Source organism: Scleropages formosus, chromosome 24 (assembly GCF_900964775.1).
Source record: "Scleropages formosus chromosome 24, fSclFor1.1, whole genome shotgun sequence".
Taxonomy (NCBI): Eukaryota; Metazoa; Chordata; class Actinopteri; order Osteoglossiformes; family Osteoglossidae; genus Scleropages; species Scleropages formosus.
In genome coordinates, this window is record NC_041829.1 from 3621648 (window position 1) to 3636681 (window position 15034).

The following is a 15034-nucleotide window of genomic DNA, read 5'->3' on the forward strand; positions in this document are numbered from 1 at the left end:
TTTAAATCAACGATTCAAAAAACTTATATAAGGCAAGACCGTTGACACAATCAGCCCTGACCAGGAGGAAGCATATGAATAAGTAAATAAAAACAAAATAAATAAATTATACAAATAAACTACAAGTCACTAATGGCCTTATCAAATGAACACCTAAAATTTTACAGTAATTTACCGTCTTTATTCTCTTCCTATAATGAGTACTCTAAAAGTCTTATGTACAGTTCAGGAAAAAAACAGAGAAGATAGGCAATTTTGAACCCATGTATGGAATTTGGCTAAAATAATTATTATCTGGCCGTTCTTTGGTTATCTAGGTTTTAAATAACTAAGCGCACTGTAAACACAACAAATAAAGAGTAACGGGAGAAATTGGTGAGAATAAGCGTTATCGTTATGTCTCCTTTTTCGAAATGAACATCCTGCTTTGCAAGCGTTGCTATCCAGGAGGTGTAGGAAAAAGAAAGTGCAATACTCTACAGAAAATATCCCGAAGTGCAAAACCGACCGTGTCCCCATTTTCATAAAAAAGGGACATCTTTGTTATGTATCATATGTTTAATTAGGCGAAGCCGATGATTCCTCCAGCCGTCCGGACTATCTACTGTAAACATGTTGTATGTTCCAAGTCATTACAAATTTTGATTACATTAACTGATAGTTAGAACAGTCTAACTGAATAAAATATTCTTAAATCGGTGACACTGATTGTGTCTAAATGAGGTTCATAGCTTGATAGGTTAATAAAAATAATTGTTTTTTACCAAAAATCTATTTTGTCGTATTTTATAGCTAAAAACATGAGGGGAAAAACACCAGTAATGATACAAATATTAGCAATATTAAAACTGCTCATTTAAAATAGTTCCAGATTGGCAGATAAGTTATTACAGTACGGTAATTGTTTTTAAAGACGACTCCGGATACGGAAGTGAGTTTGCATTTTTTTCTCTCTCTCTCTCGCGCTCTCTCAATACAACACTTCCGGTTCCACACTCGCGCAAGCTATCCCAGAATCCCGCCTCGTACCGGAAGTGGTATGGGATCAGATTGTGACCAAAGCTTCAGTTTAATAATGTCTTCTGTAGACTAGTAATTATATTTTGAGCGACTACAGAGGCGCGCTCATTCACCATAATGGAACATGTGCGGGGCAAAAGTCACCATGTATACGGGTATTGCATGTACACCTTATTTGTTTCTACAGCTGTATTTAAAGTAGTGACACGACAGAATTTTGGAAGAGGCAGAGTATGTTCTTCACGGTAAAAACAACAACAAAAACAAGGTTTTGCATATTAATTATTGCTGAATGTGTCTTGACTTGTGTTGCAGGTGCTTTCCTTGTGAGCAGTGATGCAGTTCCAAAGGGAGGTGTTCATGAAGGATTACATGACGATGCTGACTGATCTGATAGTGCTTTGTGTCACTCTGGCCATATCGCTGTCGTTCTGGGTCATTTCAATGACGGCCAGCACGTACTATGGTGAGCTCCACAGTGTGGTCATTTTGTGAAGTTTTGCACTTCTGTGGGACTTGTTATCCTACTTAAGCAGAACATCAGGAAATGTTTTTTGTTTACTACAATGGGTGGACTGACTGTCTTTCCAGTAAAGGTCTCTTTTCTTCTACAAATGGTAGTGAATAGGGCTGCTTTAAGCGCTAATATTTCTTGGGCTTTCTTATTTGCAACTGGTTATAAATAATCCTACCAGAGGATTCGGAACATGCAGGTGTGTGCATGAAGTATCCTGGCTCACCAAAGGTAGGGGCTGTCTGCCTGCCTGGTCTCTGCAAGCTGGCCAGTGGAAGTGAGGGTCTGCTGCTGTGTTCCCATCCTAAATACACAGCTCTTGTGTTGCTGAGATTCACATTTATTCATTTAGCAGATGCTTTTCTTCATAGCGACAGAGAAAACAAAAGTATATGTCACCAACCGATAGAGAGACAGATGCATGACTCAGTACAGCCAATAAGTCCAATAACACTTTTTTTGCTGATGCACATTTTCCAAGTAGCAGCATATATACACACCCTGGCTGAAGCCGCTTGTCCCGAACAGGGTCACGGCGAGCCAGAGCCTAATTTGGCAGCACAGGGTACAAGGCTGGAGGGGGAGGGAACATAGCCAGGACGGGACGCCAGTCCATCAAAAGGCACCCCAAGCGGGACTCGAACCCCAGACCCGCCAGAGAGCAGGACCCAGCCAAGCCCACTGCACCGCCGCGCCTAGAATAATATTATAGGGCCCGCTACTTTCTCACAATCTACTTTTTGAGTAGGAAATCAACTCTTTCTTAGTATAGACTTTTCTCCAAAGCAAAGTACAGCTTAGAGTATGCAGTCTAACAGTCTACAACAACATAACCAGGTGAGAGAGGATAAGTTAATTTGAGAAAAAGTACAACATGGTACATGCTTGAATTACTGTTGTGAATTCTTTTTTTTTTTTTTTTTTTTTTTTTTTTTTTACTTTAATGGCATGGTCTTAATAGGCACTTTACAGCCAGTTTCTCCGTGGCGCTGGCTCTTCTCAATACTGGCTCCCTTGGTCATAACATCTCGTGCCATTAAGAGGAACAGCCTTGATCATACTGGTGCACTGGCAGGTAACCAATATAACTTATCTTATAGGACAGGGGCTCCTTAACACTTCAGTGTAAATGGAGTATTTCTAATTCAATCAGCTGGTTTTATTCTCAGCCAAGGTAATTGATTTAATGATGGCAAAACAGAAGAGTCAAACCTTGTTATGGACAATAATCTATTACCTCAAACAAAAGGATGCAAGTATTTAATTTTTTAATATTAAAAATTTGACCCAGAAGAAGTAACTGTGGATTTAGTAACATAAAAAACATGAAAAATGCATAACAGAGAAGTGGTCTATCCTGCACAAAACCTGAACATAATATTAAGTTTGTGGTTTATTTAATGACAATTTAAATGTGTGTCTCATTTCCAATTTCCCCTATGAGGTGGCGTGTACTATTTTAAATAAGTTATATTCTCTTCTAATTGCAGCAGTGCTGGTTGGATTCATTTTGACAATGGCCAACATGAGTTTTTTCTCCTCCTTGTTGGCATTTTTTATAACATCTTCGAAGCTAACAAGATGGAAAGGTGACATTAAGAAGCACTTTGATGCAGAATATAAAGAAGGTAAAGTATTTTAACTGTAAAGTGTGCAGAGGTTGTATCTTTAGCTGTCTTTAAATGCTGAACATTTTGAATATGTTGAATACATATTGCCGTACTATATCCATTACTAATACTGCTGCTACTAGTAATTGATATGGTAGAAATTACCTTGCCACTTTTCCCATGTAGTAATGTGATACAGCTTTCTAACGCTAAACTTTTTCAGTGTGGTATGGGTAATTGTACGTTTTCAGAGAATATTTGTGGAATATCCAAACAAGTACACACACACACACAGGCTGGGGTCACGGCAAACTGCTGGAGCCTAACCTAGCAACACAGGGCACAAGGCTGGGACGCCAGTCTGCCGCAAGGCACCCCAAACAGGACTTGAACCCCACACCAGAGAGCAGGACCCGACCAAACCTGCTGCTTCACCGCGCCCCCCTCCAAACAAGTAGTTTATCCATTAGTATTTAAACAACTGGCAGCTCTAAGGAAATGAGGATATGATATGGACAAGGACACATGTGTCCAACAGCTGAATTTACTGAAACAAACATTGATTTAAGGACAGTGCGAGCTTGCCTGTGTGACATGTTTCAGGGGGCAAGAGGAACTGGGTGCAGGTATTCTGCAATGGCGGTGTACCTTCTGAGCTGGCCCTGCTGTACATGATAGAAGCAGGCCCTGGTGAGATCCCAGTGGACTTTGGGAAGCAGTACACTGCTACCTGGATGTGCCTGGCCTTGTTGGGGGCGCTGGCTTGCAGCACGGGTGACACCTGGGCTTCTGAGGTGGGGCCTGTCCTCAGCAGGCACCCGCCGAGGCTCATCACCACTTGGAAGGAGGTCCCAGCAGGTAGGTCTGTGCCATCATTCCCTTGGTTTCTAGTGTTAGTGCCATTTCTTTCCTCCAAATTCATTGTTGTTCTTATCAGCTGCTTAATGCATGTGCTCTTCAGTCGTGACTTGCACAGTGTTGAGTTTCTCCAGCTGGACGTAGAGAGTTTACTGAATTCAAGTACCTTATACACAAGCAGGGCTTCTCCTTGGAGTCCAACGAGTAACTTGGTTCACAAATCCACATCTTGACCATTTTGCTATCTTACTACTGTCACGGAGATCATGTTAAGTCCAAAATTCAGTATATACCAGGAATTCTTAATCTCAAAATGAACTTAATTTTGACACTTCCCATCCTTCCTCAAATCAATGCATTAATAAATCAACACCTGGTTGCAGTGATAGTGATTTTATTTCTATCCAGTTCCTCACACAGACAAAAATAAAATGGTAAGTAAAATATACATTTCTGCATGACCACCTTAATGAGGTGACCTGCTTTTTTCTGTCAATAAGGAATTTGAGGGATAGTCTTGGACAGTACCAGGTCCATGTCATTCCTGGTATCCAGCTATTTCTCACCTTTGTCTTCATGCTGACCGATGATAAAAATGCAGATTTGCAGAGATGAGTTTTTATTTTTGTGTGATTGTGCGAGGTGTTTTGTCCTTTGCAGTAACGCACAGCACTTTGCCGGAGACCACAAGGAGTAGCTTTTCAGTAGATACAAAAGCCAACTTAGGTAAAGAGTGTGATGATTGGAACGGAGTCTCCTTTGGCTTCAGTGACTTCAATGAGTTTACAGTTTGTGAAATGTTCCTGGTTTGACAGGTCTCATGTTATCATTATCACTTTTACAGAATTTTTGAACATTAAAAAGTACTGATGTTTTTTGGGTCGTCATGGTCAAAACAGCACGTGAACCCAAATTTCACATATAATCCTCATTGCCTGTCCTTTTTTTTCCACATTTTCTTGTACTTTTGAGAGGACACAAAACTGTGATTTAAACTAAGTTATCGATCGTAGGAGAATTTACCACAAAACAACTACCTGCACAGAAGACAAACTGGTAATAAAACTAACATACATGACCACCTAGTGTGACACATATGCCTGACTGTGACCAGGTGTATTCTTGGTATGGGGTGTGTATGACCACTACAGTAATGAGCAAATGACTGGCACTTATTCCGGTATGTAGATATATTTAAGTAATAAGCAATTCATGTTAATTTTAATTCATAATGTAAATTATATAGACTTCTAAACATACGAATTTTATTAATTGAGAATGCAATTGCAATACATTTTTTGAGACACACTCAACAGTCCTGTAGTAAAGGAGTACATGATAGTGTGTCTAATACGTAGTATGTAGGTACCAATGCCTAGCGTTTTACTTTAAAGAAGAGCCTCGGAAATGCAATTATTTATGGAGACTGATGGAAGGTTTTGGTTGAATTTAATGGGCCACTTTCCCTCTAAACATTTGTGTGATGTTGAGTATTGGTGCAATTTTTACATGGTCAGAGAAGATGTGTTACAAGTCCTCCAGAAAGTCAATATGCAATAGAGTCTTAAAAATGTTAAAAAATGACTTTGAATCACTCCCAAGACACAGCAAGTTAGAATTGGTTTATGTATGCAAGTAAAATGTATCTGTAGTGAAGAGTTTCTTGCACTCTCTCTCGCTGCAGGTACAAATGGTGGCGTAACCCCTGTGGGCCTACTGGCGAGCCTCTTGGGTGGGATGATAGTGGGTGTGGCTTACTTTGTCACACAAATCTTATTTGTCAGGGACCTGAACCTGGCAGCCCCTCAGTGGCCAATCATAGTGTACGGAAGTGCGGCAGGGTTCTTTGGCTCATTGCTGGATTCCTTCCTTGGGGCCAACATGCAGTACTCAGGTAGGTTCCATAGGCTGCTGGAGAGAGCAATGAGAGCTATTAAATGTCCCCTCATGATTCTTCATTTGTTCCAGGATATGATGAAAGCATTGGAAAGGTTGTGAACCATGAGACAAGGACAGCGAAACACATAAGCGGGAAGCCTATTCTGGACAACAATGCTGTCAATTTGTTCTCTTCGATCCTCATCGCCTTGGTTATGCCTGGACTTGCATGGGGCTTCTGGCCAAGACAGTAAAACCTAAATCACTTAATGGTCACTAGATGAATGCTGAAAAATCATGTGAACTCTTATAGAACGTCAGGATATTAGCTGAGAGCTGCACAGTTTGTAAGAACAGGAAACCTAATGTTAGTCCTGTTTTAAAACAATTAAAAAAGATTTGATGGATTTTGAATTATAAGTTAAAGACATAACCCTAGAGCAAAAGAAGTGCTCATTTAATTTTGTTCTGTTTCCTGTTTTGTCTCTTCAGTTTGGAAATGGGGTTACTTCTTTATTTTACAGTACATATAGAAAACAAACAAAATTCCACTGTGCTTCATAGTATTATACTTTTTGTTTTTATATGTTCCTTAATGCTAGCGTAGCTCCTGAAGGAATATAACTCAGGTCTTTACTGACCTCTGAAATTGTGCTACTTCCTGTTTTAATACACCCAAATGAAACTTTAGGTGAACTTTCTCTACTTTAAATGTGATCTTTAATAACTATTATTTTGTATATTCATTACTAATGTGGTTTTTACTTTTAGACTTCATGCTGAAAAACATGGAAAAAAATAGAGGACATGGAGCTATTTTATTTTGGCTTGTTTACTTACTGTGAAATTATGAAAATATAGAATGCTTGAATTGCATTCTAAAATGTTAATATCGCATACTGTGCATACATTAGTCTTTCACAAACAGCTATTGGTTGTATTTCATGTAAAGAATTTGTTCTGAAAATTATTTTACAGCTTACTAAGGACATATGTCAATGTTTTACACCCATTTTCCAAATTTATTGTCTGAGGGTTACAGAATGTCCTGCATATATTATTTTCTTAGACATAATGAAAAACAATATATTTATTAGTTACAAAATGTGTTAACAATCAGTTACCTTTCTGTGTATTGCACTGACAGTCTACTGATGCAAGCATTTTTTTCTTATGACACATAGAGCATATCTGAAGAGGTGACTGGACAATGCCAGCTCCCTACCTTAATGGTTTTTCATGTATAATTCCTCCATGTACATGTTATACAGCGAGTGAATACATCACATCTTATTGTTGTAATGTGTGTACTGAGTTACCTAAAGACCAGGGCTGCCTGTAGCTGGGAAAATTATATAGTTGTTTAGTGTTTTTCAACCAGGGTGACACAAGATTGTCAGTAATTTTGCACTTTTGCCTTGGTTTCAGTGTCTTAATTACTGCCTTTTTTTTTTTTTTTTTTACACGAAAATTAACTACCGTCTGCTTTACATCATTTTCTTCTATACTTTCTCAACATCTGTTATTGGTTTTTGTTCTGACTTTTGTGATGACTCTATAGTATTCACTGCAGTTTGTGTTTTTGGGGCAACTGCACCCATAGAAAATTGAGCAGGGGTGCCTCAGAATAAAATATATGACTTGAGTGCGTCACCATAAAAAAAGTTAAAAACCACTGCTGTGAAAATTTAAGAAGCTCCTAATAAAAAATATACTAATAAGCAATTAACTCATTTAATATCTGAACATATCCTTGGACTGTGGCAACTTTATGGCAGGAGAAGAGATTGCCACATAATCAAGTCCATCTTTTGCAGGTTTCTTGGACCAACTTGTCTGTGTTTTACTGCTGTATGCTCACAAAAACTATTTCACCCCTCTCTCCTGGGTATGCTGCACTTTGTGGTCATATTTGCAGTTGCTCATATTTCCACATTATTGTTGGAGAGATTGCATAAATAACACCTAAAATGTGCTTGTCACTGTAATAGGGTAAAATGGACTTTGAGTTCTTGGACAAGGCTGTGATTTGAAGAGCAGTGTCTCAGTCTGTCTTTCTGTGTGCAGTTTCCTTTACTGGCTTTTTTCCAGATTAAAAATATTTTAATCGAGTTTCTTCATAAACCTATTATTGTGGGAAGCACCATTCCTTATGAGCAAGCAAGATAAGTGGGACAAATATGAGTTTGTGTGGTGAGTGGAAGGGACTTGATGTCCATTTGTAACTCACTTTGTAAATCCCGTGTCACTTTTACCACTAAATCACAATACTGTAAGTAAATACTTACTCTACAGATATCTATAGTAAGATATTCAGATATCTTATTTACTGATTAGGTTCTGGGGGAAGAAAACACAAAGCTATAATAAATTGTTTTATTAACTTCTAGCAACGCAACATGCATTTAAAATTATTGGAAAATAGGACAAAAAAATGTATCATTTCCACAACCCCCAATCAAACCCAGTGGTTGACCTATTCATCCCATAAGATTCAACCCTGACCAATAAAGAAAAGAAAGAAATCAATGAAAACAATGCCAATGAATTCACGCTCACCAAAGTTGACACATTGTCTCACATCCCGGCTCAGTGCCGCTCGGTGCTTTGCATGTTCTCCCCGTGTCCGCGCCTCACTGCACGCACTTCCTCCAGGTGCTCTGGTTTCTTCCTACAGTCCCAAGACAGAGACATGGTTAACTCCAAATTGCCTGTAGTGTGTATTTGTGTGTGTTTTACACTGTGCTCTGCTGTGTAAACGGGTGGATGAGTGTAGCCCACAGTTTACTGCAGTGTATCCAGCACTGTAAGTCACCTTGGACAAAGGTGTCAGCCAAACACTAGTAAATAGTCAGCGTAGCTCACTTCAGGAAAAGCCACTGCCAACTGCCAGCTGAACACATGTACTGTATATGTCTCACGCTGCTCAGCTCTGAGGACCTGCGGGAAATCAAAGTTCGGTCCTCGAAAGGCGAGGTAGGGGGTAATAAATGCACGTTCTCAAAGTGGAACACTTGTAAGTCAAGTAGTTGTATCCCGGGCTTTTTTCTATATGTAGCATCCTAATATTAATCCTTTTTTTTTTACTCTAAGAATGATGTACATGTTTTAAAAAGACTGGGGGTTTCTACATAGAACAGCTAAGATTCGGGAACTGGTTGATGTCGATGCTCAAAGTGGGAGCGAATAAAACGAGCAGCGCTACGTGATCCGTACTGTCCACGTTCCCACATTCCCTCATTCCCTCCCTCTGCGTCACTTTGCTTCAAACACACTTTTTATCTCCATATTAGAGTCGTACGGATCAGGACCATACAGTACAGTATTCCTCTTTAACATGGTATGACTAAATGACTACAGACCTGATGCCTTGATGTCTGTGGTCATGAAGTCATTCGAGAGGCTGGTGCTGGCCTACCTGAGGAACATCACTGGACCCCTGCTGGATCCGCTCCAGTTTGCCTACAGGTCAGTGGATGACGCAATCAACACTGGACTGCATTTCATCCTGAAACACCTTGACAACCCAGGGACTTATGCAATGGTCCTATTCGTGGACTTCAGTTTGGCATTCAACACCATCATCCCAGACCTCCATCAGATCAAACTGATGCAGTTTTCTGTGCCCACCACCATCTTGTCAGTGGATCATCCACTTCCTGACAGGCAGACAGCAACTGGTGAGGCCGAGAAATTTGCTTCCAGCACCTGCATGGTCAGCGCTGGCACACCCCAGGGATGTGTGCTCTCCTCATTACTCTTCTCCTTGTACAGAAATCACTGCATCTCCAAGGACCCCCTCTGTGAAGCTCCTGAAGTTTTCAGACGACCCCACAGTTATCGGCCTCATCCAGGACAGTGGCGAGTCTGCATACCGGAGGGAGGCTGAACAGCTGGCTGGCTGGTGCAGTCGAAACAACCTGGAGCTGAACACGCTCAAAACAGTGGAGATGACTGTGGACTTCAGGAGGAACTCCCCAGCGCTTCCCCTCCTCACCATTCTCAACAGCACCGTGTCAGCTTTGGAGTCCTTCAGGTTTCTGGGTCTGGCAGTCTCCCAGGACCTGAAGTGGGGCATTTAGGCCCAACGGCTAGTGTACTTCCTTCGCCAACTGAAGAAGTTCAACCTGCCACAGGAACTGCAGTTTGACTGTTAGATCCAGTTCTACTCAGCTGTCATTGAGTCTGTCCCGTGCACTGCTATAACTGTCTAGTTTGGCACAGCTACGAAATCGGACAGAAATAGACCACAAAGGACAGTCAAGATGGCTGAGAAGATCATTGGTGCACCCTTGTCTACCCTTCAGGCCTTGTACAAGTCCAGAATGAGGAGGCGCGCCGGCAAAATCGTCACTGATCCCACACACTTCAGGCACAAACTCTTTGCAGTTCTCCCCTCTGCCAGGTGTTATAGTGCACTGTCTGCCAGAATGACGAGATACAAGAATACAGGCGGCCTGGTGGCACAGCAAGTAGTGCTGCTGTCTTACACTACCTGGGTGGTGTGAGAGGAAGTGGGTTCAGTCCCTGCTCAGTCTGTGTGGAGTTTGCATGTTCTCCCCATGTCTGTGTGGGGTTTCCTCTGGGTGCTCTGGTTTCCCCTGGCAGTCCAAAGACAAGCTGTTCAGGTTCCCCTATAGTGTGTGAGTGACAGAGAGAGTGTTCCACTGATGTATGGATGAGTGACCATTGTAAGAAGTGTATCTAGCAGTGTAAATCACCTTGGTGAATAAGGTGTGTGGGCTGATAACACTACATGGAGTTCATTGGAAGTTGCTTTGGAGAAAAGCATCTGATAAATATGTAAGAAGTTTTTTTTTTTTTTTTTCCCCACAGGCCATCACTCCCATGAAAAGTTAACACTCCCCTATAGGTCTCCTGTCAGTGCAACATTATCCAACCACTTTTGTAGTTTAATTCTTTATTTACATTTTTTTGTATTTGTACAATTTATACTGTCGTGTCTGTATACTCTGTAAGTATGTTATTTATTTATTCTGTAATTGTGTCAGCTGTTTGTTGACTGTAAATACTGTAAATATCTAGAACCACAGCAAGTTTCTTTGTGTGCCTCAGCAGACCTGGCCAATAAAACTCATTCTGATGGCAATTACAGGTTCTTCAGATATGTTATTATTTTTAAGTGCATTTCCACGCGTGCATACTGTAACGACCCGCGTTACTGTTTAAATGTAGATAGTTGCATTATGGGAAATAATGTTACATGGTGTGTAACCGCTGGGGCCACTTCGGGGGGAAATGGTGGCTTGCCTGTGTCTGCGACTGTATTGAGAGAACTTAAAGGCGCTAAAGCAGGCTGGCTGCAAGCGCAGGTCCTGGAGGAAAAGGGGTCCTCGGATCGAAGATATTATTTCCTTTGTGCTGGTGTTCAAATAAACCGTTTGTTATGAACGCTGCCTCCGCGTCCATCTTCACCCCATCCAAACCCACGGCGCTGCGCGCCACAATACACAAATAAGATGCAGATGCCAAAGTAGGTGTTCCAATGAGTTTATTGACCGAAACAGAAAATGCTGTGAACTGAGACAGCCACCTGTTTGTTTACTGAAGGGTAAAAGTACGAGTTCCACCGCGGTACAAACCGCTTCTCTTCCGCGAGCTCCGCTGAGAAGGCGGGAACTTCTTTGCCTTTCCACCAATCAGAGGCCCGTTTTTGAAATACGTCATAGCTCGGGACAAGGCGCCTTCTTCAAACTGCACATTTTTATTGCGAGACAGTCAGTGGAGCACAGTGAGTGAGTAAGGGGGGTGTGTTTCTCTTTCTGTTGTACAGGAGAAAGGGCTGCATTCCTTCTGATTTCTTCTCTTCAAAGAGAGCGAGAGGGGCGTCCGTGCCGTTCATACGTCGAAGGTAAGATTGAAACACAAAGTGACTTTTACTGTATTATAACCCATTCTCATATTCATACTGAGTAGTTGGACGGTGTCACGTGTGTTTTGTGGTAAATTGTGGGTGATCCTGTGGGAACTGACTGCCAGTTCATTCTTTTAATAGTACAGTAATCGTTAAAGAAAACCAATGATCATTTCCAGTTTTAAAAACAGTAACTGGAAGGAACCAAACTAAAGGTAAGGTTTGATGCACTGTCAAGTTTGTGGATGTCACTTCACAATGACTTATTAATTTCCCTTTCTGTTTGTATTTTATTGCAATTGTACATGTACATGGACTCCACTGCTTCCTGCACCTCATGCTGTATGTAGTCCACTGGATCCAGCTGTTGCTGTTGTTGCCACTTGGTGGCGTGGCAGTTAGGAATACAGCACTACTGTATATCCTTCATTCTGAATACAGCAAGTGTGGATCTGGAGGCTGGAGCATGGGAGTCGTGAACGCCAGTCATTTTTCTTACAAATCATGTCCTGTAAATCATTTGAATACGCTTTGAAAATATGACTCACTACAGGAGAGTCTTCCTCATTTACTCGATTCTTTGTTATCCCAAGAGAATGAGCTCAGGAAGAATGGTGCAGAAGGCGAGCCTTTCCAGCCAAGGGCCTCCAACCCCAAGCTTTGCAAAGAGGAAGAAGGTGCAGGAGACGTAAGTGTGCAGTGAGTTGGAGGGAAAATGAAGGGACGTGCAGTGTTCCCACAAAGATGTCACTTTGCCGTCATCCCACTGTACTGTGAAAAGCAATGTGATATAATAGGCAACGACCTCTTTTAAATCGATGATACTTAGCGCACTTATGCGCTGCTGTAATATGTATAGAGTTCTCTGGTTGACACCGATGCCACGTAAGTCATTCCACAATTTCTGCCGTCTTCCTCCAGAGTTAACCATGCAGTAACATACGTGACAGCAACACTCTTTTCTCTTGTTTCACATTATTCGCTTTGTGTCTAGATCCGATATTAGGAGTCCGACCGACAGCATGATGTCTCCATGCAGCCGCACACTCATGAGAAAAGCTTCCAAGGATGTGTAAGTGAAACACTCCCTGCATTCCTGACATTCGTGCGATCAGGAATTCCCAGTGCACTTGTGTGCGTGTCCTTTTGCTCATGTCCGCTACGAGAAGGAGCAGGTGTATTGAACTTGGACATGAGAGATATCATGAGCTACTTTTCTCAGTAACACACTGCCTTCACTTTGCTGTGTGTTGTGCATGTTGCTGCTTGAAAGTATGTGAACCCCATAGGGATGTTCATTATTCTTGTATGAAATATTAAACTTATACAATCTAAACCTGGGGGAGGGCGGTGGCGCAGTGGGTTGAACTGGGTCCTGGTCTCTGGTGGGTCTGGGGTTCGAGTCCCACTTGGGGTGCCTTGCAATGGACTGGCGTCCTGTCCTGGGTGTGTCCCTTCCCCCTCAAGCCTTATTCCCTGTGTTGCTGGGTTAGGCTCCGGCTCCCCGCGACCCCGTATGGGACAAGCGGTTCAGACTGTGTGTGTGTGTGTGTGTGTGTGTGTGTGTGTGTGCGCAATCTAAATCTTAAACTTACAAAATGAATAATTATGATTTACTCACCCGATTCTACTTACTTACTTGGTATAACCAGCACAGCTTGGGCTTCCCTTATTTTTACACCTGCATTACTTGCGTGTTTCTACTACACACACAATTTCCTCTACAGCAACATATGGAACTGGTCATTACACACCTATTATACCATTTCATGGTAAAACGAAAGGACATAAGGGGTTCATATCCTTTTGAGCAGCACGGTACACTGACAGCCCATTTATACCTCACTAAATATCTGTACTGGGACAAGTTTGATTTCTTCGCTTTATTACACATTCAGCACATTCAGTTTCTTGTTACAAGTCTATGAAATTACTTCTTTTTTTTTTTTTTTTTTTTTTTTTTTTTACAGAGCAACACTTCCACAGGCTCCTTTGTTTACCATGGAAGATAAGGAGAACAATCCCTCACAAATTCCTAATGTCTGAGGAATGATGGTAGCAGGAAACTGAGAAATGCCATCGTCTGCAGTAGCTAGTGCACAGTTAAGCTGCTTTTTATAGTATGTACCCTATTAATCCAGAGGGCTGCAGCTGCTGGTGTGAGGGCCATGTGCACTGAGCAATGCCTTCCTTGCGCTGTGTGTGTAATAATTGCACTGGAATAGGTTTTAATGCAAAATGCAATGAGACTTTGAACCTGACTGCAAAAGGCTCCTGTTTAACGCTTGGCACTCTTTCATGGGGTGGTACGCAACTGGTGATCGGTTCTTAAATTACAATCATTTAAGGCAGGTGTTGGAATGTAGATGCACAGTTATAGTAAATGAAAAGTCCTTTATGAATGTATATGCAGCGCTCTGATTGCGATATATAATGACTCCCATTCAGCGTACACTGCGTAGTCTTCTTTTTGTGCATGTACTTTACTTAACTCACTTGGGTGGCTTGTGAATGTTGTGTATTATATGGTATGTAACTGCTCTGTTCAAGGCACAGTGTCCATCTCTAGTTTTCTGGGTATTGAATGACAGCTCAATCCATACGTTAAATATGGCCTTAAAAATAATGTTAAGAAGCCTATATATACTGCTTAACCGCTGTTTCTCTTTTTTGCACAACTTTTGTTTTGGTTGGAAACAAAGTGTCACATTGGAAAGGTTGTAATGCTTTATGTCTGTTTCCTTAGATAAAATAAATTGTTTTTATGAATTACTCAGAATTTTGCCCCTTTTTTAAGACCTGCAAAAATAATTATTTTGAAAATGCAAATTCAAAAAAAAAAAATCTATTTTAAACTGACACAAGTCACACCAGCGTAAGAAGTGTCAAATTTAAATTTAGTTAATACGAAATTTGTGGGACAATCAATCGGTATATTTTTAAACCATCTGCTAATGATTTCAAGTTGAGATCACTGACTACCGAAACACACACACACACACACACACACAGTTTCAGAACCGCTTGTCCCTGACGGGGTCACGGGGAACCAGAGCCTACCCGGCAACACAGGGCGTAAGGCCGGAGGGGGAGGGGACACACCCAGGACGGGACGCCAGTCCGTCACAAGGCACCCCAAGCGGGACTCGAACCCCAGACCCACCGGGCAGCAGGACCGTGGTCCAACCCACTGCGCCACCGCACCCCCCACTACCGAAACAATGTATATTAAATATTAAACTGTTGTTATGGGGGCTGTATTAAAAATGTATGTTGCGC

At 41.5% G+C, this 15034-nt stretch overlaps 1 protein-coding gene and 1 long non-coding RNA gene across 2 annotated transcripts; both read left to right on the forward strand.

Moving 5' to 3' along the window:
* The first annotated feature begins 1016 nt into the window (after positions 1 to 1016).
* tmem19 (transmembrane protein 19) lies at positions 1017 to 7956 on the forward strand. The gene is made up of 7 exons (XM_018755651.2): positions 1017 to 1175; positions 1336 to 1486; positions 2496 to 2609; positions 3025 to 3162; positions 3748 to 4002; positions 5687 to 5896; positions 5971 to 7956. Exons 2-7 carry the CDS (start codon positions 1357 to 1359, stop codon positions 6132 to 6134), a joined length of 1011 nt encoding a protein of 336 aa, XP_018611167.1. The 5' UTR covers positions 1017 to 1175; positions 1336 to 1356; the 3' UTR covers positions 6135 to 7956.
* A 3680-nt stretch (positions 7957 to 11636) lies between these two features.
* Positions 11637 to 13873, forward strand: LOC108936490 (uncharacterized). Its single transcript, XR_001966273.1, has 4 exons — positions 11637 to 11752; positions 12349 to 12443; positions 12750 to 12827; positions 13726 to 13873. It is a non-coding gene; the product is annotated as an uncharacterized LOC108936490 (long non-coding RNA).
* Positions 13874 to 15034: the final 1161 nt, after the last annotated feature.

Coding starts and splice junctions, on each gene's coding strand:
- tmem19 (XM_018755651.2), top strand. CDS start 1,357: ATGCAGTTCCAAAGGGAGGTGTTCATGAAGGATTACATGACGATGCTG. Junction 1,487..2,495: donor GACGGCCAGCACGTACTATG/GTGAGCTCCACA, acceptor TGGTCTTAATAG/GCACTTTACAGCCAGTTTCT. Junction 2,610..3,024: donor TCATACTGGTGCACTGGCAG/GTAACCAATATA, acceptor TTCTAATTGCAG/CAGTGCTGGTTGGATTCATT.